Below are 27005 nucleotides of genomic sequence, written 5' to 3' on the forward strand. Positions count from 1 at the left end.
CAGCATTGGTTCTCAATGGCATTTGATAAGATGAAATACACAGGTGGCATATACAGATACAGACTGTGCAAATTTCCCTTTCAACAGTATAGAATCATAGAAATGTAAGGCATCTCAAAGGTATCTTTGCCCAACCCTCTGCTGATGCAAGAAATGCCGTTGCTATAGGATCCCTGACAGGTAGATAGCCATCCAAGTCTGTGCTTAAAAAAAGCTATAGGATAATAGAATTGGAAGAGCACCACAGAATGGGAAGATAGAAGCACTGCCAAACAATATGGAAATGACTGCACATTCAGATTATGGTGCTTCTTCATTAATGTCTGGTCTTAGATTTTCACTAAGGGGGCATGTATTTGTATATGCTGCCAGTGTACTGCACATCCAGAAGGAAAGAATATAAGAAAAATAAAAAAAAATCATGGGTACACTGATTTAAGACTTGAAAAATCCAAGGCACCCTAGGAATCTGAAATGCATTTTTGCTGGCCCCAACCCCTTAAGCCACTGAGTGGATACCAATTACCCTGGCATGCTTGCACCAATGCTGCTTTTTTATCATGTGGTTTATCAGATTTTTCATGAGAGGATGTTCATAATCAGGGAGAGAATAAAGCTCAAATTACTAGGGAAAAACCCACAGCACCCCAGTCTGCTCTTTTTAGTTTCCTTTTGTATACTCCTCAAAAGAACTTGGGCTATATGGAACCTTCTCTGGTTGGCTGATCTCAGCTTCAGGCTGATTTGCTTCTGTGTTCTCATCCAGTTGTGAGTTGTCTGCAGAACCGTTTTTGCCATTATCAGATTTGGGGGTTTTTTGCCCTGAAAAACAAGGGAGCATTTCACAAACAGAGAGAAAGGGGGCAAGATCTGTTGAGATGAGCATCTTCGGATGCAGCAGATCCCCAGCTAAGCTGGGAAGTTCCAGACACAGCTAAGTCCCCACCCTTGGGCTCAGATGGAGCTATGCAAATTCCTGCAGCAGCCAAAGCTGGTGCAAGCCCAGAATAAGGGGCATTACAGGACAGGAGGGAGGGGGACATAATGTGCATCCCAAGCCCCATCTGATCAGTCATGTGACCCTAGGAGCCCTGTGTGAGTTAAGCTAGCAAAAAGGATGGCCTAATGAAAACAACACCACAAAAGTCAACGAAGAGGACCTGAGCCTCAGTAATTGGGCCCAGCAGCACCTGGTTCCAACTGAGGCCACTCCAAATGGGACTTCTGGACCCAGTGGATCTACAGCACCTGCAGGATTCAAATTGTGCACTTCTTGACATCTGTGGCGTGCTATGCTGTCTCACAGGCTCCCTGCATAGGGACTTTGCATTCAGGAGTGGGGCTGGGGGCACTTGGAGAAAGACACTATGCACTTGAGGAACACACACCCACAAACACTGGGCACCTTCCAAACAAAGGCTGCCCCTCAGACATGGAGAACAATCAATACCTTCATGCTAACACCTTTCTCCCTATCTTCACTCTCCAAAGGAATGCCACCAGCGCAGCAGTGACTCCTGCCGTACTACTACTCACAAGAAGGAGCAGCCATAGAGACAGAGAACTGGGTAAGCCTGGAAGAGGGGAGCCCTTCTCAGTGTGGAGGCCTGGCAGCAGCCACAAAATCCCTTCCTCCCGGTCGACCCAGCCCTTCTGATACTCCTGCAGCACCATGGTATAAAAGGTAAAGGTAAAGGTACCCCTGCCCGTACGGGCCAGTCTTGACAGACTCTGGGGTTGTGCGCCCATCTCACTCAAGAGGCCAGGGGCCAGCGCTGTCCGGAGACACTTCCGGGTCACGTGGCCAGCGTGACATCGCTGCTCTGGCGAGCCAGAGCCGCACACGGAAACGCCGTTTACCTTCCCGCTGGTAAGTGGTCCCTATTTATCTACTTGCACCCAGAGGTGCTTTCGAACTGCTAGGTTGGCAGGCGCTGGGACCGAGCAGCGGGAGCGCACCCCGCAGCAGGGATTCGAACCGCCGACCTTTCCATCGGCAAGTCCTAGGCGCTGAGGCTTTAACCCACAGCGCCACCTGTGTCCCGCACCATGGTATACAGGCCATAATATACAGAATTCTTGACTGAACAAAGACACAATTATACTTTAAGCTTGAGGTGCTGTGCTATACAGTCTTATTATTGCGTTACCTCTTCTGCATTTCTGGACTTATTTGCAAAAAAAGTTTATAGTCTCGATTATATTCTTCCATGAATTTTTATTTTAAAAATAAAGTTTAGCATATGTTACCTTTGCTCTTCTTTTTGGTGGCACCAATGGTATTGATGACAGGTACTCCTTCTGAGGTTTCAGAATCAAAATTTGCAAGAGGGGGAACATATCCAGGGCTTGCTGAGAAACAAAAGCGGAAGCAAGTTTGTTAACTACATTAAGGCAGCCTTCATACATTACAAAGTTTCTACATGAATTGTATTTCCATGTGGCGATGAGAAATACACAGGTAACTGTGCAGCAATCCTACACATGCAGAAAAACCACAGTCAACCTGTTTGCCAGCCCATCTACTTGTAGACATATGCAGATACTGTATATTCTCTTTCCCCCATGCCCTTTAACCCTGCATTTTGTTCTTGCTCACCTGCCAAGCATTTTTCCAGCAGACACTGTAGCTCCGTAATGTTCTGTAACCGAGTCAAAACTTTCCCCTTTATCTCGGGGTCATCTTGTTGACAGAAGGCATTTACCACCTTGAAAGGCGAAGCGAAATTGTGAAACCAAGAAAGGGACCTCTCCTTTCCTAGCTACCTCTGCTAATCTAGGATAGCTGCTAAACCTTTTATCGAATCTGATACTTCCAGAGCACACTGAAGAGACATCTTAATGCACTCCACAATAAGGATTGTGTCCTTCAGCCTTTGTCCAACTCCAAATACATCACCTGTTATAAATAAGTTGCTGACTTGGACCATAAAATGTCAGCCAAACAACATGGTGAAGTGCATTTGCAAATTTCATCCCCTTGACCAGGAACCCACAGCTTTAATGATGCAGATATGTTTTTTGAAATTGCTGTACTATACTGCATGAGACAGTGCTCTGACATCTTGGGGCACACACTCTTTTCAAAAGTAATGTGACAAACAAAGAAAACATTTTTTAAAAAAGAATCCTGGAGGCTCCTTTGTACACTTATTTTTCCAGTTACAAATATTAATATCTGTATCATAAAAAGTGTGTACTTCTGAAGGCATGTATTTTTTTACATGTACCAATCAGGAAGCCATGCACTTCTTCACTCCCAAATACAAAAATAATATTTATGTCATGAAAATATGAATCCATTTAGACACACACAGAACCCAGTTTAGGAAAGCTTCCCTTTATGTTTTTGGGGAGATGGTACTTGTCATATCAGACAGACATCTGGCGTATTAGCCAGAATTTGAAGGAGTAGGAAATTAACTATTTCTTGCATAGTACTGCTCACCTCACGGAACCAGTTGAGGGCATGAAATAGAAGAGAACAGAGGAATTCACGCTCTTGCTTCGATAAGGAATCTAACTTTCCTACCACCTCCAAGTTGGTCAGATACAAAGGGCACCCTGTAACAAACATGGCAAAACCCCAGGGCTTAAGTTAACTTAAGTTCAACATAATCAAAGCACCCACCCACTGCCACCTTCACAATCCATCCCTCTTAGCTGTTGCATTTGTATATAGTAGCTAGCACCTTATCCTTCCCAGAGTACCACAGAACTAAGTTCAGCTGGCCTGAGAGGTAAATGGCACACGACCAGTGATTCCTAGTACAGTGGTACCTCGGGTTACATACGCTTCAGGTTACAGACCCCGCTAATCCAGAAATAGTACCTCAGGTACTTTGCTTCAGGATGAGAACAAAAATCGTGCTCCAGCGGCACGGAGGCAGCAGGAGGCCCCATTAACTAAAGTGGTGCTTCAGGTTAAGAACAGTTTCAGGTTAAGAACGGACCTCCAGAATGAATTAAGTACTTAACCCGAGGTACCACTGCAATTCAGTCTATTATGGGGGAATGAACAGTATAACTTAAGAGACAACAAATTAGAAGATAAGATGTTTTGCTCACAACCCAGCTCTGAACATCCCAAGCCTTCAAAGAGATTACAGGACAGATTAGGTCAGGCAGAGCCAACTATCTTCTGCTGTAGTCCATGGACTAAAGCAATAAATGCCATTCATTCACAGAGATAACTGTCCATAACCTGTACCTAATAGGGCATCAACATCATCCAAGCTCCCTTTATTCAGTTCTGCCATGCAGAGTCTCAGCAGCCGGAAGAATGGTGACAAACACAGAGGAGACACTACCCTGGGGAGAGAAAGGAGAGAAGAAACGAAAAATGTCCTAGTCCAGTTTTCAGTACTGTATTTCCAGACATGGCTTGGAAAGACCAGTCTGAAGCCCTAGATCAGGAGTAGCTAACTTCAGCCTTTCCAGATATTGATGGACTCCAAATTTCATCAGCTCCACCCAGCATGGCCAACGATCTGGGATGATATGAACTGGAGTCCAACAACTATGTTGGCTGCCCTGGACTAAATCTATATAGGACCGATAAATGACCACCAAGTTATCTCACACCACTTAATACTTTAAAAAACCAACAGTAGTTTCCTTGGGGGATTTCTTTAATAGACATATTCATTGCGTTTATGTATGGAGGGCCACAGGTTACCCACCCCAACCCTAGACAATACTATGCTAGGTGGATAAATAATTTGGACTTTGCTTAAGGCAGCTTTATGTGTTCTTAATATATTATTCAGACAGTGTAAAACTTAGCAAATTTTTAAAAGTATATTTAAATTTGACTGCATCTTTCTTGTTGTATAAGAAGAAGAGGAGTTTGGATTTGATATCCTGCTTTATCACTACCCAAAGGAGTCTCAAAGCGGCTAACATTCTCCTTTCCCTTCCTCCCCCACAACAAACACTCTGTGAGGTGAGTGGGGCTGAGAGACTTCAGAGAAGTGTGACTGGCCCAAGGTCACCCAGCAGCTGCAGGTGGAGGAGCAGAGGCGCGGAGACGCGAACCCGGTTCCCCAGATTACGAGTCTACTGCTCTTAACCTTTAAATTGCCTCCTCTCATGAAATTGGAATCTTTGTTTCCATATGCAATGCCTAGGGGGAAAAGTTGGGATAGTTGGGAAATGCAGATGCACTACTAAGCAAACTGGAGAGATAGGAACCATGAGCTGTGGCAAGGCAATGAGATGTGTTTTGAAAAGGAACACTGTGAGTCTGCTGCTCTTTCCCCTTGTTTTTACATTTATCAGAAATGCCTGCATGTTTTCTTCATAACCATCCTAATTCTTTCTGAAAGAACAAAACAACTATTTCCATGATTCCATTTAAATTTTAAAAAGTATGCATTAGCAGCCACATTCTGCCTTGGCCAAGGCTGTTATCTATTCATCTCAATAAGAACAGAGAAGCACCACCGACCTTTTGTCATGGCTCTTAGCTGCTACTTCATCTACATTCTTGCTCAAATAGCTCTGGGACAGCAGAGGCAACAAGTTAATAGCAATTATTCCCTCACTTTTGTCATCTTCCAAGCTATACAGGGACTTCACCGGGAGCAGGAAAGCACTGCAGAGGAATCAGATATCAATTGATGGCCAATGCTACAATAACTAATTGAATTTTTGGTACTGAAGGCGGTAAATGGTGTTTTTCCCCCCTGAAATACCTGTCCTCTATAGGGAGAAGATCTGTCACAAAATCTCTCTCAAAGTCCTTCTCCACACTGTTCTCAATCCACTCCTGAAAGAATGACAGTTCCACAGGGAAAATTCATTTTAAAGAATTATGGTGAAGAAGGGTGACGGTGCAGGCTAAAGGAGGAAGTGAAGCATGCAAACTAGCTAAAGCAACTCCTCCTTTATCCTCCACTACTTTTCCTTTGACTGCCTCCATTGAGAACCCCTTTACCCTCATAGACTTTAATTAGCCTAATCTACTCCCAATACTGGTTCAAGTTGTATGGCACTTAGGTGTGGTGCCAAAACCTTATTTTCCCTCCCAAAACAAGATATTATTTTATTTAAGGATTTAGTAAAGCAATAAGTTAAACTTTCTTTGAGGAAAAAAGATTTTAGGGTGTAGAAGTCAGAAGAAGTCAGAAACAAACTATGGCTTACCACAAACATGCAGCATGCTGGTGCATGTTATTCAAATTGCATCCACCCTGCTTCTTCCATTGCCAAAAGCCAGGTTAAAACCAACCACAGTGCTGGCGGAGTGTTACGTGTGAACCAGCGCTCATGGTTTGTTTCTTCCATATAAACCAAGAGCATGAAGTAAAAAACAAACCTTCAACTCATGGCTTATAGAGAGAGAAACAAACCATGAACAATGGCTTGCATGTGATGCTAAGGAAGCGCTGTGTTTGGTTTCCTCTCAGCTTGGTAAAGGGAGGAGGAGCAACTGGAGCAATGTGCACGTGCTCAATTGCTTCAGATTAAAGTTTACCATGATTTACCAGACTACTGTTTCAGCTAATATTATCCCAGCTACGGTTATACAATGTCTGTAACTGAATGGATGCAGACCAATAGCTCTATGACCTACTAGGATCTGAGAATCCAAATTCCCTTTTTGAATCAAGTTGGCAAGTTCATCGTAATAGAGAGCCAAGGCCTGGGGGACCTGTCCACAGCAGGAGCAAACCAGCTCTAGTAAAGATATAATCTGTAGAAAAAGAAGAAGCAGAGTAGTTACTGGAGGATGATATGGTTTCAGCTTTTCAATGTTCGCACATAGTCCACAAACCCCCAAGTGGCTTTAGAAGTTACCAGAAATGTCATTAGCCAAATGAATGTCACTCTGGCATTTGGTCAATGGCTCTTCTCATAATTGTGATAGGATAATTGTACAGGCAACTTGTGATGGTTCCACAAGTGCAGGCAGCCTGTGCACATTCCCCTGTGAACATTATAAGGAACACCAGCAGCCAAATGTTAAGTAATATCTGAAGAAGGTATCTGAAGAAGTGTGCATGCACACGAAAGCTCATACCAAGAACTAACTTAGTTGGTCTTTAAGGTGCTACTGGAAGGAATTTTTTTTGTTTTGACTATGGCAGACCAACACGGCTACCTATCTGTAACAGGTAATATCTGACACCTATCTCTGAAACGCATTCTGTGTGCACAAATCTACACTGACACCTTGTCTTACTGACATTGACATCCTGCTCCTCCCATAACTCCCACTCACCCATTCTCAGATTACCGTATTTTTCGCCCCAAAGGACACACTTTTTCCCCTCCAAAAATGAAGGGGAAATGTGTGTGCGTCCTATGGGGCGAATGCAGGCTTTCGCTGAAGCCTGGAGAGCAAGAGGCATCGGTGCGCACCGACCCCTCTTGCTCTCCAGGCTTCAGGAAGCTGTCCGCAAGCCTTGCGCGCCCGGCAGGAGCTCCCGCCGAGCGCGCAAGGCTTGGGGCGGCAGCCTGTTGCCCGAAGCATAGGGAGCCCTCCGGAGGGCTCCCCGTGCTTCGGGCGAGTGTCTGCAAGCCTTGCGCGCCCGGCAGGAGCTCCCGCCAGGCGCGCGAGGCTTGGGGAGGCAGCCTGTTGCCCGAAGCACAGGGAGCCCTCCGGAGGGCTCCCCGTGCTTCGGGCGAGTGTCTGCAAGCCTTGCGCACCCGGCAGGGCTCCCCGTGCTTCGGGCGAGTGTCTGCAAGCCTTGCGCGCCCGGCAGGAGCTCCCGCCGGGCGCGCGAGGCTTGGGGTGGCAGCCTGCCGCCCGAAGCACGCGGAGCCCTCCGGAGGGTGCCCCGTGCTTCGGGCAGGCGTGTGCAAGGCTTGGGGCGGCAGCCGCAGCTGGAGGGGGGAAATAATTTTTTTTTATTCATTCCCCACCCCAAAAAACGAGGTGCGTCCTATGGGCCGGTGCGTCCTATAGGACGAAAAATACGGTAATTCTTCCAAGCTTATTTTTACCGGGCCTCACCTCACCTAATGCTAAACCATGGTTTCTATTGGGCTTGCCTATTCTCTCCTCCCACCTCCTCTTTAGCACATAAGAGAAGGAGATAGTTTAAAATGAAAAGCAGAAACTTTCTAACGACTTCCCCCCCATGTTAAAATTGGGGAGGATTCCGGTCAGTTTAAATTCTAAGTTAATAAATAAGCAAGCATCACGTTAATCTGAATATCTCCCCAAGCTTTACACTGACTGATCTTCCCATTCAGCTCTGCTGCAATTTTTCAAAGAACACATCTCTTCCCCACATACTACCTATTCCCAGAGCGGTCCTGCAAATATCCAAATACTTGCCTGTCTACATTGCTCCTTGCTCAGCTGTGCCCGTTCCAATAGCTGCCCATTTTCTTTACTCCTGAAAACATATTTTAGAGTAATTATTTTTAACTGATGTAGTTGGGTGCTCGGATATACATTTCTGAGCCACAGAAATGGAACTAAGGCTGCTTCAAAGACCATAAATTCATTACATTCTTTACATCTCATTGATCATCATTCACTGTCCAATTAATCATCACAATGATATAACTATCACAGACCCATATGGGTAGGGAGGTGGCTTCAAATGCCATAAATGCTCACATAGCCTCTGAAGGCTTTCTTCCTGCTTTGCACTATTCTCCAAAACAAATGAACCCCAAATACCATTGCCTAATGAACTGAAATCCAGTTAGAATTGTGTCTCTTCACAAGAACACTATTATTTTATTTTATAGCTTCTGTTGTGTTTTTGATCATGCAGCACTTCATATCACAGAATTAAAACAATACCATGGAGGGATCCCCTCATAATTTGCAGAATGCATTTTGATAGCATTCATTTCAAAAGCCCAAGAACACAGAATTCTACCTCACCTTTAACAAGGCATCAATAAATCATATGCAAATGTATTGCAGATCATTAGGCTCTACAACATTTTGCCAGACATTTGAAAAGCTATGTGCCCCTCATCTCTACTGCACAATTTGTATACGTTGTGTGTACACAGGGAACACAGTTAGAAATCCTGCTGCTCACTTTTTCTAAGGCTCCGCTTTCTTTTTCCCCATAGACCACTTAAAAATGGCTGAGGGTCCTGGTGGACCAATTAAGATTTTTTTCTGCTTGTTGTAGCAACTGTAATGCACTGTGCTAGACACTGTACAATTTTAAACTGTATTTTTATTGCGTCCTTCAGTTCTTATATAATTGTATTTTATTGTATAACAATCTGAATTCCAGAGACTTCAAACTGTAATATAGTAAAATACAAGAAATAAAAGAATCAACAAAAATAAAATTAAAGATCATCATATTTAACACAATGGATAAGCTGCCTCCTGTCTTCAGCCACAAATCCACCTGAATGAAGTTTGCCCATGGACGACAGTTTGGAAGCCCCTGTTCTAAGGCATACTGTTGGTATCAGCCTTAATGGAGCTCTTTTGGACAACCTATATATTTGGAAATTGATTTTTTAAAATTGCTATATTCTCTTGGATTGTTCATGGTGCAGTTTTCAAGAGACACCCTCGGTTGCCATCTGTATCTAGAAAAGAGTTAAACGACAGTGTGCAAATTCTTCTCCATTTCCTCACCTCTTTGCTGCCATGCTTCCCACCATGGTAACTGCACCAATAATACCAATGCGCTTATACTTTGGAATAGTGCTGGAGAGTTGCTTCCTGATCACCATATGCATGTCATCCTGCATGGAAAGAGAGGAAGCATAATGTCAGAAATAACGACGCCTCATCCAGATGCACTCAAAGTAAATCTCATGCCACTGAATTATGCATGAAATCTCTAACACCTGAAAGGGTAGAAGTAGTATATGTGCTGGAATTCAGTGGAGTAAGTCTGAGAAGTGGATAAATGTTTTCTCTCTAAGGTAGCAGGTATCAGCAACATTCAGCAAATTTTGAACATTCACTGTTAACACACACACACACACACACACACACTGGCATCTAGATATTTGCGATTAGGTCATAAGAACATCCCTGCCGGATCAGACCAAAAGCCCATTTAGTCCATCATCCTGTTCTCACAGTGGCCAACTAGATGCGTATGGGAGCCCAGAATCAGGACATGAGTGCAATAGCAACGCTCCCCACTTGTGTTCTCAGCAACTGGTACTCAAAGGAATTCCATCTTGGAGGTAGTACTGTATTGGCCCAAATATAAGCTGCACTTTCCCCCCAAATTCTGACTGTGAGAAGTTAAAGTGCGGCTTATATTTGGAGCCGAGTGCCGGCACCGGCTTGGGGAGTGGGGCGCTGAGCACCGGCCACCCCCTGTTCAGGGTGTTAGTGCTGGGAGGTGGGCCGCACCTGCAAATAAACCTTGAATTTTAAAGGTGCGGCTTATTTGCAGGTGCAGCTTATAGTCAGGCCAATACGGTGCATAGCCATCAGGATCTACAGGACTCAGTATGTTTCTACTCACCTGAATGTGATTGCTTTTGTGCCCCTGGCTGAATGCCAGCATGCTAAGAATCTGGAATAGCTTCCGGATTTGTTGTGGACTTAGATTATCCATATAATCTAAAATGCTCTGAAAAGGAGAGATCACAGAGTCAAGCCAAGTACTCCATATCTTCATGATAAATTCTGATAACAGAATGTGCAGTACAGCAAAAAGTATACTGTTAACACCTGGACTGACTTCTTCTGTGTCACAAAAAGTGGACCATTAACCAAACTGTGGTGGACCATCAAGCACCAGCCGATTGCTCAGACTCTTCCAAAGAAGAACGGTTAGTTGTTAAGCTGTTAGTACCAAAGTGAGAGCTCCCAGCTTTGTATCATACTTGCCTTCAGAAAGACTGCATAAGGAACTATGGATGAAGTATGAAGAGACACCAGATCAATGAGCATATCCAGAGAGACATCAACTGCAATATTATTGCCACCACATGCATGAGTTACCAAGGCACCCACAATCTCCTGCAGGAACAAACACAAGGCAAAATGAAAAGCATGCAGTCCAGTTTTGGGCAGAATGGCCCTGACCTGGTATAAGAGAGGCTAGAGATGCTGCCTACTTCCAGAGGCATCCCATCCTGTTTTGCCACCTGAGTCCAAGGCCTCCTTTAGCTGGGTCACACAGCAGTGTCCACAAAGTGAAGGGCACAAGATGTCTCAAGATATTGGTGAGATCTTGCTGGAAATTGCCACTTTTCCAGCAGTCATGGGGACACTGCCTCCTGGGATTCTGCCGCCTGAGGTGGCTGCCTCAGCGCATCTCATAGGTGGGCCGGCCCTGACTTCTTTGCCTGTATATTCTTGTTCAGCTTTCCCCTTTTGGTTAACATAGTTTGCACCCACATAAGCTGGACTGTAGAGAATGACAAGAAACTCTACATAAACCAGAGCAAAACACAGAACAGAGATGTGCTTATCAAACTAATCACAGCAGGCATCTTGATGTAACAAAAGGAAAATAAAAAGAAGTGCAGATAAACGTTTTTGACTTTTGAAGCCGGAGGTGTGCATTTTCCGAACTCATCATATTATTGTGATTTTTATCTATTTTTAGTGAAGAGCAGGCAATAATTTTAATAAATAATAATATGCTGACCTATTCCCTCCCTCTCAGTGGTGTTTAATGTGAGGAATTAAATAAAGGTGCCCCTGGGTTATCAGCAGCATTTCATTCAGAATTAGATCATTGTGAACTTACCGTTTAAACTTTACACTGCCTTGAAGTGGATTGTAATTGGTGATTTATAAATGTTTCACAAATTTAAAAAGTAATTAGCATATTTCCCACCCACCAGAACATGGTCCAGCCCTGGTAGCTGCAGGGTGGCTAATAGTGCTGTGGCCAGAAAGGGCCTTTGGCCAGTGCCCTATCTCACCTATCACTGGCACAGGCCTGGCTGCAAAACGGGAAACTTGATGCAAACTGGTTGTCTTCTATGATCCATGTCATTCTGCCCCCCACTACATTAGAAGCAGAAGCTGTCAATTGCTACAAGGCAACAACACACACACACTTCACCAAACAGAGAATGGAACTAATGTGTCACTATACCTGCTGGCAATAAGAGTCAAAGACTGTGAATGCTTGCTTGTACATACAGCAGCCAAAAGAGACAATGCAGGGATCTGCCGAGTGTACAAAGATCTCAGCCAGTGACAGGACAGCTGGAAAGAGGTCTCTCATAACCTGGATAAAGAGAGAAAAAAGGGAGATTCTGATACATACCTCTACTATATTTCCAATTGTCTATATTACTCCAAGTTAAGGGGTTTTTATATTTTACTCTCCTGAAAAGATTGGCAACGATTACAGGAAACACTTCAACATCTCACAAAGATGAGCTAACAAAATACTGGAGCAATTCATACAGATTTGCCAGACGGACTGACATTTCTAAAATTACATTGTAAATCGATAAGACAATGAGGCAAGCAATAAGGAGCCTTCTGAGGGATAGAAGCCACCAACGCTGTCTAGTTCTGCCAGAAGGAAGTTTTATTCCAGCCGGCTTTAGGAAGCGTACGTATGAGGACAGGGGCGCCGACTTATAAAAAATATTGGGGGGGCCCAAGACCTCCAAACCGCTGCTGCTGGGGGAACGAAAGGGGTGAGCCCCGGGCTGCCCCGACCTTAAGTGAACCTGTGAGGGCCCGCCCTTTGCGGCAGCCGATTGGCTGCCGCCGTGGGCAGTGAATATTAATGATGTATCATTTTTGTGCTTCATGCTGTGGCCACAGACATGTGATCTGATGGTGAATTTGGGGTGACCCAATGCAAAAATCCTGAGAATCCCTGTGGATCCATGCTTTGTAACCACGTTTTTGCACCATTGCAGCCCCAGGCAACAGTGGGTGTGTGATTTTTGGGGGGCAGGCTGTAGCCATGGACATGCTATGTGATCTGATGGTGAATTTGGGGTGACCCAATGCAAAGATCCTGAGGATCCATGTGGATCCATGCTTTTTAACCACATTTTTGCACCACTGCAGCCCCAGGCAACAGTGGGTGCGTGATTTTTGGGGGGCAGGCTGTAGCCATGGACATGCTATGTGATCTGTTGGTGAATTTGGGGTGACCCAATGCAAAGATCCTGAGGATCCATGTGGATCCATGCTTTTAAACCACATTTTAAGTGGGGAGGGAAGGAAAAACACAGAACGGACAAGGAGCACGAGAGGGGTGTGCAGAGAAGCAGCTGGCTAAGAATGCAGGGGAGGGGTATAACGGCAAGGAGGAAAGGAAGGCAAAAGTTTTCCCTCACCTACCCACCCAAGCCAGCCAGCGCGCTCTCTCTCTCTCTCTCTCTCTCTCTCTCCCTCCCTCCTGCCTGCTTGCCTGGAGGGGAGGGGCTTTCCCTGCTCTTTGTTCCGTTTGAGCAAACACAGCAAGGAAACAGAGGAGGGTGGGCAGTAAGACCCTGAGGCAGAATGCAGGAAAGCAGCCGCTTCCTCTTTTTGAGGGAAAAATACGGTAATAATTTTATTAAATTATTGGGGGGCAGAGCCCCCCCAAACGAATTTTTGAGGGGGCTCGGGCCCCCTCAGGCCCCATGGAGTCGGCGCCTATGTATGAGGATGTCTCCTGTTGACAGTTTCCAGATGTAAAGAAGCACATGTTCTTTGTAGGAGCCAGTAACACCCTGAATCCTAGAGCCAGTTCACACATACAAGTCTTGTTATCTTCAGAATTAATCAGGCAGCATGTGGAGGCAGCCAGCAGCCATTTCTGCAGTTGAAACCACCATGATTGCAGGAAAAGCTGTAACCATCTCTGCCTGTTTTACTTTAATGTCTCTCCATGCAGATCTGTACCTGTGTACACAGCCATGTGGATAAAATAAGCAAGGTCTGTATGCAAACCAGCAAATAATCATGCAGATTTTAGGACAGAGGATGGAATGGGGGGAAAGACTGTCAGCATGCTGGATCACACAGCAGCAGGAGTACTCACCATTAAGTAGTAACGGAAGGCATTGCGCAGCAACTGCTCTCTTACGCAGCCTGATTGAATCTTGTTCTTCAGCACTCTCTCAATCTGCTTCTTGTTCTTGCCATTTGTAGCATAGATTACTAACAGCATTATCAGATCCAGAACCTTTTGGCAAGTAAAACAATTAACCTGATAATGCAAAGGTTAACAACCAAGCAAGGTAGAAGAATAAGAATCAGACCAGACAAAGGATCTAGACAACTCACCTGGCAGAACCTGTGGTAATTTTATATAGCATTCTGAAAAACGTCTCTTTAGTTTTGCTTTTAAAATGACACGTTCCTAGTGTTCATGATTCAGAAGAAAGATTGGAAGGCCCAGCCAGTGTTTACAATAAACTAAGGTTTCAGTGGTTAGAGTGAAAATTCATTCCTAGTTCTCATCTACTTTCTGATAAGAATTTCTTCCATTGCACAATTACATGAAGGGAAGAAGGTGAATCCAAATTCTGAAAACAACTCCTTTTTGTACTTATGTAAATCAAATATAGGGGACACAGGTGGCGCTGTGGGTTAAAGCCTCAGCGCCTAGGACTTGCTGATCGAAAGGTCGGCGGTTCGAATCCCTGCTGCGGGGTGCGCTCCCGCTGCTCGGTCCCAGCGCCTGCCAACCTAGCAGTTCGAAAGCACCTCCGGGTGCAAGTAGATAAATAGGGACCGCTTACCAGCGGGAAGGTAAACGGCGTTTCCGTGTGCGGCTCTGGCTCGCCAGAGCAGCGATGTCACGCTGGCCACGTGACCCGGAAGTGTCTCCGGACAGCGCTGGCCCCTGGCCTCTTAAGTGAGATGGGCGCACAACCCCAGAGTCTGTCAAGACTGGCCCATACGGGCAGGGGTACCTTTACCTTTTACCTTAAATCAAATATAAATGTGCATACACTGAAGGCAGTGTCTAAAAGCAGAATCTGACAAGCCTCTAAAACAGAATTCTAGTATCTTGGCCAAAGAGTGGAATAATTTTCTGTCATATCGACAAGCAGTCCAGAGACTGAGATCTCTCAGTTTAGAGGATGGATGAAAAGTTTGGCCCTCGCCCTGACTTCTAATGGCTTTGAGTGAAGAAATAGATTTGCTACAAATATTGAGCTAGAAAGCTAACTCAGGTGTGTTAGAAATGCAGAGAGAGAAGATAAAGGTCAGTTTCAATATGTCCTCTTACTACACAAGTGACAACTTCACACTATTCCAAATTAATGTAATTGCTGCTGGGAATTTTTTTTAAAGGGTGCCATGAAGGAAACAAGTTCCCCCCTTCAATTAACACCCCTTAAAAGATAATTATAGGTAGAGAACAGCTACTGCAGAATCTAAGATATTACCTTATGGTCAGAGGCAGACGCAACACTTTCAATGGCCTAGAACAGGAGCAGAAAAGACAGTTGCCAATGCTGAACAAATAACCACCCTACACAAGAGACAAAACACATATTTCCAACAGTACACCTGCTGATTGCCGGGATCACATGAAATCATGCACAAGTCAGACATAGGTAGAGGGCCTTCTCGGTAGTGGCGCCCATCCTATGGAATACCCTTCCATCAAATGTTAAGGAGATGAGTAATTATATAACATTTAGAAAACATCTGAAGGCAGCCCTGTTTAGGGAAGGCTTTTAAAGATTTGATAATTTGCTGTTTTTTTATATATGCTGGAATCCACCCAGAGTGGCTGGGTTGGCAACCGAGTCAGATGGGTGGGGTACAAATAACAAATTAATATTATTATTATTAGTGTAAACCTACTGGAACCTTCCTAATACATATCTTCTACCACAGTCTTAGGACAAAGGTTGTGCTATGGGAATGGGGAGGAGAAACACACCTGGGCACTTCTGCCACATGAGTCAAAATGCTCCTGGAACTTATTAGGACTCACCATTAAATATTGGAAAGAAACATTCATCCCATTTCAGGAATATAAGCCTCTGTTCTGGTGGTGTAATGGTTGGAGTATTGGACTAGGACCTGGGAGACCAGGGTTCAAATCCCAACTCAGCTCAATTTTATGATTCTATTATCTGCATCTTCCCGGCATATTGTGTTATTTTATCTTCTTTTGACTATTAGTTAATAAGTTTGGAAAGGAATTTACTCCCAATCGTTCTGCATTCCTAGCAGTAATTCCAGGCAGCCAGATGTTATACTGCCAAAGTTACAAAATCAGGTTGGAACTCAGGCATCAGATGAGGAAGAGTTAAGGAAGCCTCCTTAACAGCACAATCTTATACATGTCCACTCAGAGGCAGGTCCCACTTTTAGTGGGGCTTGCTCCCGATGAGTGGGTATTGGATTGCCGCTTAAGACGGCCTGCATTGGCCGCAGGGAGATAGAAAGGCTTCAGGGCACAATGAGAGGATTACATCATCAAGGGATGGTGTTGAATAGGGACGATAGCTCATGGTTAGCAAGGCTGTCCCTTCCCAGGAGTGTATGCCAGTCGTTAGACTACCCACGCACATGCCTGTCCATCTCCACTGCCCATGTTCATTACTACATATCGTTATGCACTATCAAGTGTTTTCCTTTCCCGTTTCTTCCTCAATGACTATGATTGTATGTTACACCCTACATTGCAGAATCTGGACTGGATGTCCTCAAAAGATTCCTCCCAACTCTGTGATTCTATTCTATTCTGTTTTGATTTTCTCAAATAGGACTCAAAGTCTGAATTCAACAGCAGAGCTGTTCTGTGATGATTCTATCATTCACATATAATTTCCTTACTGAAAAGGAAATAGATTTTAACAGGATCTTTAAATAAAAATCTGAAGTACATATTTTTTATAGAACTGCATCTGAAAGAAAGAACAACTTGGGAAAAGTGCATACCCACAGAGAAAACACACCCTGACCTTAATCCAGCCTTCTGAAATGGTCTTCTGGAATTTAACAGCAGACTTTATAACTTCAAAAAGGAGCTTGACGCAGTCCTGGTTGACACACAGTTGGCTTGCAGACAGACTGAAAAGAAGCACAAGATGGGTAGGCAGCCCATCATTTTAACCACAAAAGCAGCCAAGCAGGTAAAGAGGTTGTTTCAAGTCTAACTTTGGTGGCTACAAAAGAATGCATTGGCAGGTATAAGGCACAGCAGCATTGAAAGGGAGCGATAAAGTGGGAACCCACTAAAATGAAGGCAGCAGTGATAACTGCACAAAGCAGCAGTACTATGTAAGGCAAATAAATGGCAAAGAAGGAGGGTAACAGCTGGAGGAGATGAAACAGTTAACACACCAGCCATGCCAGGGAATGCTTGGATTGTCCAAGTGCACACTGAGGTCTTGGGTCCCCTCATTGTATCAATCACCCTCATGGTGTGAAGAACTGTCAAGCCTCTATCAGATAGTTGGCAGCTGCTGTTGGTGGAAAGGCTCTCCATGTGTTGGGGACACGCCACACGACCCCTTTCTACCCATTACCCTTGTCATATGGAATATTTCCTACTCCCGTAGGGGACTCCTAGATCTGCCCAAAGAGCATAGATAAATATAGAGCTGTGATGGTGATGCTGTTTTGGCTGAAAGGGAGAGAACAACTAAATAGTGAGATTTCAAAGTGAACACGTTCAAAAGGAGATGAAATATTGCAATCCCATCCATGCAAACAAAGGCACCAGAAACCTGATGTAATATTTTCTTTGCTATGTTTCGCTGAGGCTATGATTTTGCCTCATCCTAACTGCTCATGCACGGGGACTGCAAGTCTTTGGGTGAAGCTGAATGTCAACACACAAACCTTGTCCGAGTCTGGCTCCGGAACTTGGTCTGAGAAACATGAATCAGTGGAAGTGAAACACACGAGTCCAGGTCCAACTTCCTACGAAGGTCAGAAATTACCTGCAATAACACAGTGCATAGGTTTCTGCAGCTATTACTCAGAAATACGCACGAACATTCATGGTCATATATTTTAAGACAGTGATTGTGGAGTAGGAGGAAAAAAGTGTAAATGGGGTAAATGTCAAGGAAGGAGCCTGTAATCATCAACTAAACACAAGCTTAACATTGTTTTTGGACTGAAAAGAGAATATTTTTTTAACTATCATACGTAAATAGTTTTTAAAAGGCAAACCCAGTTCTACTTCCTTTTATGGAAAGGAATGCTGAATGAGCAATAAAAAAGGAAGAACTTATTCCCATTAAAAAAAAAGTTTGGTTTTAACCCGTTGTCTGCAGCAAGTAAAGAATTGTCTTTTGCTGCCCTGCGAGCCATAATTCAGTTTTTGACTGCTATATGCCAAGCAAGCATTTAGCACGGAGAAAGGGGTCATACTTCTTTAAGAGTCATGCACCTGCTTAAAAGATGAAAATCTTTGGCCAAATGATACTCTTATCTGCCTAGGTAAAAAGATAAAAAGGATTTAAAGCAACTGGAAATCATGAACTTATAACATTAGTTTCAGAGGTGTGTGCTGGCTCATCTTGTTCACATGTAGAAAGAAAACAAATGTTTGAGTGCTTATCCCAACAAAGTCATCTTTGTATTCCTAAAGAGTATACTTTTCAGCTTTAATAGTAGACACTTTACCTCTGTTGCATCTGTGGCCTTGACGGAACGGAGAATAAATTTTACTACTACAGGCAAATCTTCCACTTTTACGGCACCGACTGTGATCATAACAGATTGGCGCACCTAGGTTGAGAGCAGGACATTTTTCAGTTGTAGGAGCAGGGGAAAGTGCAGCATTTATTTACAGTTCTTGCTTACCTCATTATTAGGGCTCTCAGCAGTTGTTAGTGGAAAATTCACACAGGCTGAGAATATACTAGAATCCTGAAGGCTCAAACCAAAAATGACCACCAAGCACTACCCCATATTTTAAAAGTCACTCAGAACTTCCAGAAAATGATCAGGAACAAGCTTAGGGAAGCCTCCAGAGGGAAAGGATTCCATAATTACAGAGCAGCCACCAAGACTGCATATTAATGTGTCTGCTATCCAAATCTGGGGTCCACGTGCTATAGTTAATGAGGATTTTTCAGATCTGAAAATGCATTACTTCCAGCCTTGGCAAACCTAATTCCTATAATTTCTAACTCTCCTATGCTCTCCCTGAATTCTTGTATGTATTTATGTACAAAGAGTACCTAGTCTCACCTTTATCATGACTTTAAGCAACACTTATACATTGCTTGTGTGCCCATCTATTTAACACAGGGCTTCCTACCTCAGACAGAAGTCCCACATCTAGATTCAAACTGGAGAGGGCATCAAGGATTGGAACAGACAGCTCAGTCTTCTCCTTTAATAACGAACTGAAACGCAGGACAACAAAATGACCTTTTAAGATCTAGCAACATTCCCAAACTGCAATAGTGAATTACAGTTTATCCAGTATCAATTTGTGCAAAGACGGTTTTGTAGGCTGCTACAATAAAAGTTTGTGAATGATTTATCGCTTATCTCTACAATGTGTAACTTGCCCATGTTTGCTGTCTTTCTTTTCCAATCAAGGATACACAAAAGGGTTTACAAAAGATTTTAAAATATACAATCAAAACAAGAAAATAAAATATAAAACACAAAATATCCATTTTAAACTGTGGGTGCTTCCAGATGTGGATGATTTAATCATTCTTGTTTCCTTTAAGCTGTAAATGGAACAGCAACTCTGCTTTGAGATTTCAGGAATCTAAATAATGTTCTGTAGTTGGCGAGGAGGAGGGGGTATTTTAATTGAGATTATGGGATTAGGGATTAGGGCAAATAATGACCCCCCCCTTCCCGGCTGCACTCCCAATCATGATCTTCCCCACTCTGCAATTAAGGAGTGTGGGGAGAAACAGATATTAGACAATGGTTCATCTATACCACTTAAGAGAAATTATGCAGCTGTTCCATTGTGTTCAATAAACAAAGCACAGCGGATTTTCTGGGAGAGAGGAACAGAAGCTGAAAAGGGAAAACATGGGAGGAGGCTGTTTTGATTATGATACTATGAAGATGCTGCATTAAAAGTGAACAATGCTTGGCTCTTCCACAGTAAATGCCCAAATATGGAAGGAAGCAGCCTGTGACAAAAATAAAAATATATATGACCATATATGAGAATGTTGAAGTGTGATGCAGTTTGCTGCCCTGAAGACTAATTAGTTGAAATGCATCAGGATCAACTGACCTTCTTCAAATAAAAACTTTGTTTGAATTTTGTGGCCTTCTGGTTTTATCCATGTATTATAAGAAGAGGAAGAAGAGGAGGTGGGGTTCTGCTGAAATCTTGCTTTTTTTATGGAGCACTTGAAAAGCTCAGACTGTCAGTGCATCAGATGAAGACCACACTGAATGCAGCAGCAGAAGCAGCAGCAGCAATGAATTGAGAGATACAGCCTTAAGGGTTATGATGCCACCACCATTTCTTGTGAATAATCAGATTGGCATGGAGAAAATACTATGTGCAGAGTTCATGCTTTAAAGGCTCCTTATATCAATTCTAGGCAGCTCAATGCCCTTCCCTCCCAGAACTCTTTTGAAACTGGAATTACACACAAACACACACACACCCATTTAGAGCATGAACTGAGACACAGCAGTGTCTTACAATTGTGGTTGCAGTCTCTTGAATGCCAGGGTTTGGATGCAGGAATTGAGGGGATGATAATCAAACATGCAGATGACATCAAACTGGGAGGGGTAACTATGCCATAGAAGAAAGAATTGGGATTCTATTTGACCTTAACAGATTGGACAACTGGGCCAAAATTAACCAAATGAATTTCTATAGGGACAAACGTAAGGTTCTGCATTTAGGCAGGAATAACCAGCTGTACAAATATAAAATGGGGGAGACACCTAGCTTGCCAGTAGTACATGTGAAAATGATTAGGGGTCTTAATGGACCACAAACCTAATGCGAGCCCTGGTCACTCTTGTCTGGATGCACTCTAAATTCACTTCTTTTCACCTTATGCCCAGTCAGAAGGTATCTTCAGCTAAGGCACCAGAAACAGCTAACAGAAAATTATAGAGAGAGTAAAAAGAGAACATGGCAGCATCAAACTTACCTAAGCTCTCTGGCAATTTCACTATGCTGAGAATCCTCCAGGATTTCTGGCAGGCTTGTGATTATGTCATGTTGGATTGGTGGAGGAGAAACACAAATCATCTCCATGAGTTTCTGAACAAGATCCTGCAGATGAACAACAGCTTTAGAACACCAGGAACTCAGAAAAAGGACATTTCCTTAATGATGACAGCTTAAACACAGAAAGCCAACAAATGTATGCTAAAAGAGTTTGGATTTGATATCTGGCTTTATCACTACCCGAAGGAGTCTCAAAGCGGCTAACATTCTCCTTTCCCTTCCTCCCCCACAACAAACACTCTGTGAGGTGAGTGGGGCTGAGAGACCTCAGAGAAGTAAATCATAGAATCATAGAGTTGGAAGAGACCACAAGGGCCATCGAGTCCAACCCCCTGCCAAGCAGGAAACACCATCAGAGCACTCCTGACATATGGTTGTCAAGCCTCTGCTTAAAGACCTCCAAAGAAGGAGACTCCACCACACTCCTTGGCAGCAAATTCCACTGTCGAACAGCTCTTACTGTCAGGAGGTTCTTCCTAATGTTTAGGTGGCATCTTCTTTCTTGTAGTTTGGATCCATTGCTCCGTGTCTGCTTCTCTGGAGCAGCAGTAAACAACCTTTCTCCCTCCTCTATGTGACATCCTTTTATATATTTGAACATGGCTATCATATCACCCCTTAACCTCCTCTTCTCCAGGCTAAACATGCCCAGCTCCCAAGTGTGACTAGCCCAAGGTCACCCAGCAGCTGCATGTGGAGGAGCGGAGACGCGAACCCGGTTCCCCAGATTACGAGTCCACCACTCTTAACCACTACACCATACTGGCTCTCTGGATGCATTCTGGATGCATTCTGGATGCATGCTACACGTATGCATCCAGAATGGAAGCTAAGTGATTGGTTTATTTATCAGACATATATTATTTGTAGTTTCTTAGCATGCAAATGTTTTTAAATGCTTATCTCTTTTGTCCCCACCATATCTCAGTTCATTTCCAGACCCAATTAAAAATGCTGGTTATGATTGCTTAAGCCCTGGGATGGAGCTACTCGAAAGATCACCTGCACTCATACATACCTGCCCAAACCTAATGCTTGGCCTCAGAGGCACTGCTTATGGATTCATCAGTGGGTACAATTAGAATGCCCTGTCTTATGTACATAGCAAAATATGAAAGTGCCCAAATCTGCTGTAGAAACTAGTCATGAACAGAGAAACTGATATGTGATAAAGCTGCAGCCTTAAGAGTTTTAAATGAATGAAATCTTTATTGCTAAAAGCTATAAGCCGCCACAATTGGCCACAATGCGTAAAATACAAATAATTAATTTAAAACTGAACAGCAACAACAGCAAAGCAAAGCAAACATACAAAAATGCAAAAATCACACCTGCATAAGTTAAGCACTCCACTTCTCACACTCCCCTTATACTTGTCTTGGTGCCTAGCTCTCAACTTACTTGCAGCCAAGGCAATTTTTGCAACCTGTGCAGTAATAAATACATTATTGCCAGCCAGCAAAATAGAGATTTGCTCAAGGGGAAGTTGGTTGGAGAGAGAGCAAAGGATGTAATTGAGGAATTTTAGTCTAGGGGATGTACATAAAGGGCTTTGCAACAAATTGTGTTGAATGTCCTCCACCTGTCCCAACTCACAGATGCAGAGTCTTTGGTATGCAGGGTGTAGTAAGAGTTTTAAAGAATTTTGCAGGGCTCTTCTTAGGTCCTGCACAGTTCTTTGAAATCCCAACTTTGGGACTTCAAAGCACCCAAGCTCCCGATGCCATTGTGATGTCAGATGATTGGCAGGTGAACAATCCTACCCACCTATCAAATTTGGCCTACAAGGATAGGATCTGATAAAGATCTGGTCCATGAATTCAAAAAAGTTTCCCATCTCTGTGTTAAAGAAACCAACATCTAACTAGCATGTTGCTAGTGCTAGTATTAAACAATACCCCATGAGAAACATAATTGATTGCATTGGTGGTACTTGCCTTGCTGTCAGCTATCCTGTCAAGCCATTTTAACTGATTGACAATGAGCCGAGGCAAATTGAGTCCATCACTGCCCACACTGAAAGATCAGAAGAGATAAAAAATAAGCCCTAGTTCCTTTTTATTACTGAGAAACCCTTCTTTCTGAAGTCACTTCCAGATGCAGCTATGGAGGACTGCTTTCCATCCTCTCTAGAAGCTTTTCGAAATCCAATTTATTTAGAACTATAGTTTCTTTTAACAAATTCTGTTGAAAATAAATATGCCATGCCATCCTGTATATGAGCCACTTGAGGAAGTGCAATACATACTAGTTTTCAGACAAGAAACCCAGCCTCAGGATCAACAGCAAGGTAGGTAATAATAAATTAAATTAAATAAAAATAATTTTATTTATACCCCGCCCAACTGGCTGGGTTTCCCCAGTCACTCTGGGCAGCTTATAGCATATCTAAAAACAAAATAAAAACATCAAGCATTAAAAAAACCTCCCAATACAGGGCTTCCTTCAGATTTCTTCTAAAAGTTTTACAATTCTTTATCTCCCTGACATCTGAAGGGAGGGTGTTCGACAGGGAGGGTGCCACCACTGAGAAGGCCCTCTGCCTGGTTCCCTGAAACTTCGTTTGTCACAGCCAAGCTGCTGCCACATTCTGGATTAGTTGTAGTTTCTGGGTCACCTTCAAAGGTAGCCCCACCTAGAGCACATTGCAGTAGTCAAAGCAGGAGATGACCAGAGCGGGCCACCAAGGAATCAGCTAAAAGGCCATCAACATGGGATAAAATATCCCTTACCACGCTCTGGAAACCATTTGGATCCATTAAGTGGTGGGGTAGGAGCATCCGAATTGGTCCCACTTCCCTGTGGAGAGGAAGGGTCGCAGAGAAGTCTAGTTGCACCAGGAAGTGAAAGGTCACTGTAATCCATTCATTTATTCCGCCATCTAAAACTTGCTTTGTACAGCAGAAAAGAACACACAGTAAAAGCTTAAATTTCAGCCCTCTATAGCGGGATGACTACTAACCTTTGGCTCTCCAGATGTTGTTGGATTCCAACCCCCATCATTCCTGACTATTGGCCATGCTGGTCAGGGCTGATGGGAGTCAAGGTTCAACAGCACCTTGAGGACCACAAGTTTGTCCAAGTTCCTGAACCTTAAATGAGTATAGGGCATGAGTGGCAAAGATTTTTTAAAAGATCTTTCATGCATGCTAACGAGATCAAGTTTTGAGGATTTCAACAAGCGGTTGAGGAGAAGCAGATGGAAAATGCAGAGCAGTCAACATTTCAAGTTAAAATAGTGGAGTACTTGCCTTTCGTGAAAAAATTCGGGGAGTTTTTCAAATAGCAGTCTTATAACAGCAGGCTTCCAAAAAGAAAAAGGCATTTTGAGAAATTACATTTACAATGAGGTAGCACACTGTGCACACAACACTGCAGACCCAAACCCCATCATCCACTGTTGAAGAAGAGTTCTCTGCTATGCAGCACTGCAGTAAAACTTCCCCAGAGCACTAATTCTTGGTAAATAAAGCTATTGAGCAGTATTCAGTGCTTGTGCAATAGGACCTTCCCCATTCTGTGCTTCTCCAAATCTACTCCAGAGGGCCAGGGGAACCACAGGGTGTGTGTGGGTGTGGGTGTGGATAGAGTACTTTAACAGTGGGGTTGCTTTTTGTCAGGGCAAGCCAGAACTGTTACTCATATTGGTTTTAACTTTGGGAACTTGTGCTTAAGGTTGCTTTTCCCTCCTCCCTCCCATTCCTTTTCCCTTAAACCTTTTTAGTTTGTGAGCTTGTAGAGCAAGAACAGTCTTAGTGTGTTTTTCCCCCTATGCCAATCTGAAAAGGTTGGGATATAAAATGCAATTAAGAAATAAATAATAGGAAGCTGGGAGAACTGCATGGAAAAGTGATCTTACCTGTAATATCTCAATGCCAAGGAGCAGTTTAATGAGGCTTTCACAATATGAATGGATTGCATTACTGTAATGGAGAGAGACACTTTGCTATTATTATTAGAAAAAGGCATCATGTGAGTACCTGGGTTTAAAACAATATACTGTATTGGTGATAGGCACTCCCTGCCCCACTTTGAGCTCCTTAGACAAAGAGACACACATGTAATAAATAAAATCAGATTAATTTAACCCCAAGTACCTTCTCTTTAGCTGTTGTTTAGAGTTTGACCTTTAAAAGGTATATATGTTTACAACACAATTAAGTTTGTTTCTTTAAAAAAACAACACATTTAAAAAAAACAACTCCAGTTGCAGTCCAGAGGCAGATTGGAGTATATGCAGGTAGTCATTTACTACACTGTCATGGTAATATACTGCAAGTATTAAACCATTCACATGGCAACTTGCAGGGAGAAAACAAATGAGGTTTTTCACTGACCTTGTTTCCTGACTTTGTGTGGGTATGCATGGTAGAAGACAATTCCTGAAGTGATCTCTGTTTTCTATGTGGGATTCCAAGCCACTGATGAATTCCTCACCAATCTAGACAGGATGGAGGGAAGGAGAGAGAGAAAATGAAGGCTGAACAATTATCCCTACTGTTTCAAATCCATGAATGTGCAGATCAAGCAGTGAAAGCCTGTTCTTGATCTTTGTGTGGGATGCATAAAACTGTAATTTGCAAATTGTTACTTTTTAATGAAAAAATCCAGTGACCAGTTTCATACTTCTTCCAGATCTGTCAGCAGCAAACCATAAGCGAGAACTCTTTATTAATTATGGAGGTCTCCTACTTTTCTCTTGTGTTGTTTTTATTTAATTCATATATTTAAAATGCAAGGCAAAGAATAAGAGAAGTGGATTGAAAAAGAGATTTTAATTTGGGAGTGTGCGTTTGTCAGGAGAGCGACAGAGAGAGATTGACAGAGACAGAGAGCTTTGGGTGTTAGAATCAATACAGGCCCATTTCAATTTCAAAGACATGAAATGCCAGTTCATACCTGTGGTTGAGAAGGGTGCTTCTTCAATGCTTGATACAACTTCTTCTGGAAAATTGCTCCATCCACAGCTATGGAAAAAGTGCCAAGAAGGACAAACACTGGCATGTTCATGTCATAATAGTCTGAATCTGCCACCTTCTGCCCTTCCCACTAACTGCCGCATGACAGACAGAAATCCACCTGGCAAAACTTTCCCTGGCATAGAGGTAGTGAGGCTAGAATGCTAAAAAGGTAAAATTAAATAAATACATTTCTAGCAGAGCTCCTCTATTTTTAACAGTTGTGCAAAGTAGCAGAAAACCAGCAGGTAAATGTTTACACTTTAATTTCCTTTTAGAATTACTGCTAAGAATGTCATTAAAGTATATACCTATTTCATTCTGTCGTTCTCCAGCTTTCAGTATAATTCCTCCTGTCTTGAGGAGCTGCCCAAAAACATTGTTGTTCTCTACAACTCCATCTTTGGGAATGGATCTGTTCTTACCAAGCGTGCAAGATTTCTTTGTTTCTAAGATGGAAAAGTTACTAGTATAAGATAAATGAATGTCATATTTGAGAGTCACATACCTCAATACAAATAAATGAAAAAATCAACCTTTATATCATGACGTTTGTATAAAGTTTGAGGTCCCTTGGAAGATGATCCCAAGGGCTATATATTCTAACCTAGAACAACTTCTAAGAGAGTGTAGGAGATACATGCAATAGAGCAGGGTTTCCCAAAACTGGATCTCCAGCTGTTTTTGAATTACAATTCCCACCATCCCTGACCACTGGTCCAACTAGCTAGGGATGAAGGGAGTTGTAATCCAAAAACAGCTGGAGGCCCAAGTTTGGGAAATCTTACAATAGAGGAAGGATGATATAAAGCAAAGTTAGGGAACCTGTGGCCCTTCTGATGTTATTTGGACTAATTCCCAGCATCCCTTACCATTGGCCATGTTGGCTGAGGCTAATGGGAGTTGGAATCTAACAATATTTAGAGGACCACAAATTTCCCATCCCTAGTATAAAGGGTACAACTAACAAAGCACTTGAGTAAGTGGTTTGTGGATTGCAATCCCAACCCTAAAATTA

At 43.1% G+C, this 27005-nt stretch overlaps 1 protein-coding gene across 2 annotated transcripts in view; it reads right to left on the minus strand.

The window, feature by feature from the left end:
• Positions 1-27005, minus strand: part of FANCD2 (FA complementation group D2) — a 39720-nt gene that overhangs the window by 9929 nt on the left and 2786 nt on the right. For both annotated transcript variants that reach the window (XM_081900233.1, XM_081900232.1), the window contains exons 3-28: positions 26299-26436; positions 25929-25996; positions 25367-25470; positions 24889-24952; positions 24281-24333; positions 22967-23045; positions 20950-21074; positions 19116-19203; positions 18476-18580; positions 17684-17784; positions 16801-16909; positions 15268-15303; positions 13911-14054; positions 12012-12146; positions 10790-10921; positions 10422-10529; positions 9572-9681; positions 8288-8348; positions 6578-6697; positions 5697-5770; positions 5450-5596; positions 4211-4311; positions 3449-3564; positions 2600-2708; positions 2251-2352; positions 710-822 (exon numbers count right to left, since the gene is read on the minus strand). In XM_081900233.1, the coding sequence (XP_081756359.1) occupies positions 710-822; positions 2251-2352; positions 2600-2708; positions 3449-3564; positions 4211-4311; positions 5450-5596; positions 5697-5770; positions 6578-6697; positions 8288-8348; positions 9572-9681; positions 10422-10529; positions 10790-10921; positions 12012-12146; positions 13911-14054; positions 15268-15303; positions 16801-16909; positions 17684-17784; positions 18476-18580; positions 19116-19203; positions 20950-21074; positions 22967-23045; positions 24281-24333; positions 24889-24952; positions 25367-25470; positions 25929-25996; positions 26299-26436 (2642 nt within the window). The remainder of the gene's footprint in view (positions 1-709; positions 823-2250; positions 2353-2599; positions 2709-3448; positions 3565-4210; positions 4312-5449; positions 5597-5696; positions 5771-6577; positions 6698-8287; positions 8349-9571; positions 9682-10421; positions 10530-10789; positions 10922-12011; positions 12147-13910; positions 14055-15267; positions 15304-16800; positions 16910-17683; positions 17785-18475; positions 18581-19115; positions 19204-20949; positions 21075-22966; positions 23046-24280; positions 24334-24888; positions 24953-25366; positions 25471-25928; positions 25997-26298; positions 26437-27005) is intronic.

Source organism: Podarcis melisellensis, assembly GCF_964234715.1.
Source record: "Podarcis melisellensis genome assembly, chromosome: 2".
Classification (NCBI taxonomy): Eukaryota; Metazoa; Chordata; class Lepidosauria; order Squamata; family Lacertidae; genus Podarcis; species Podarcis melisellensis.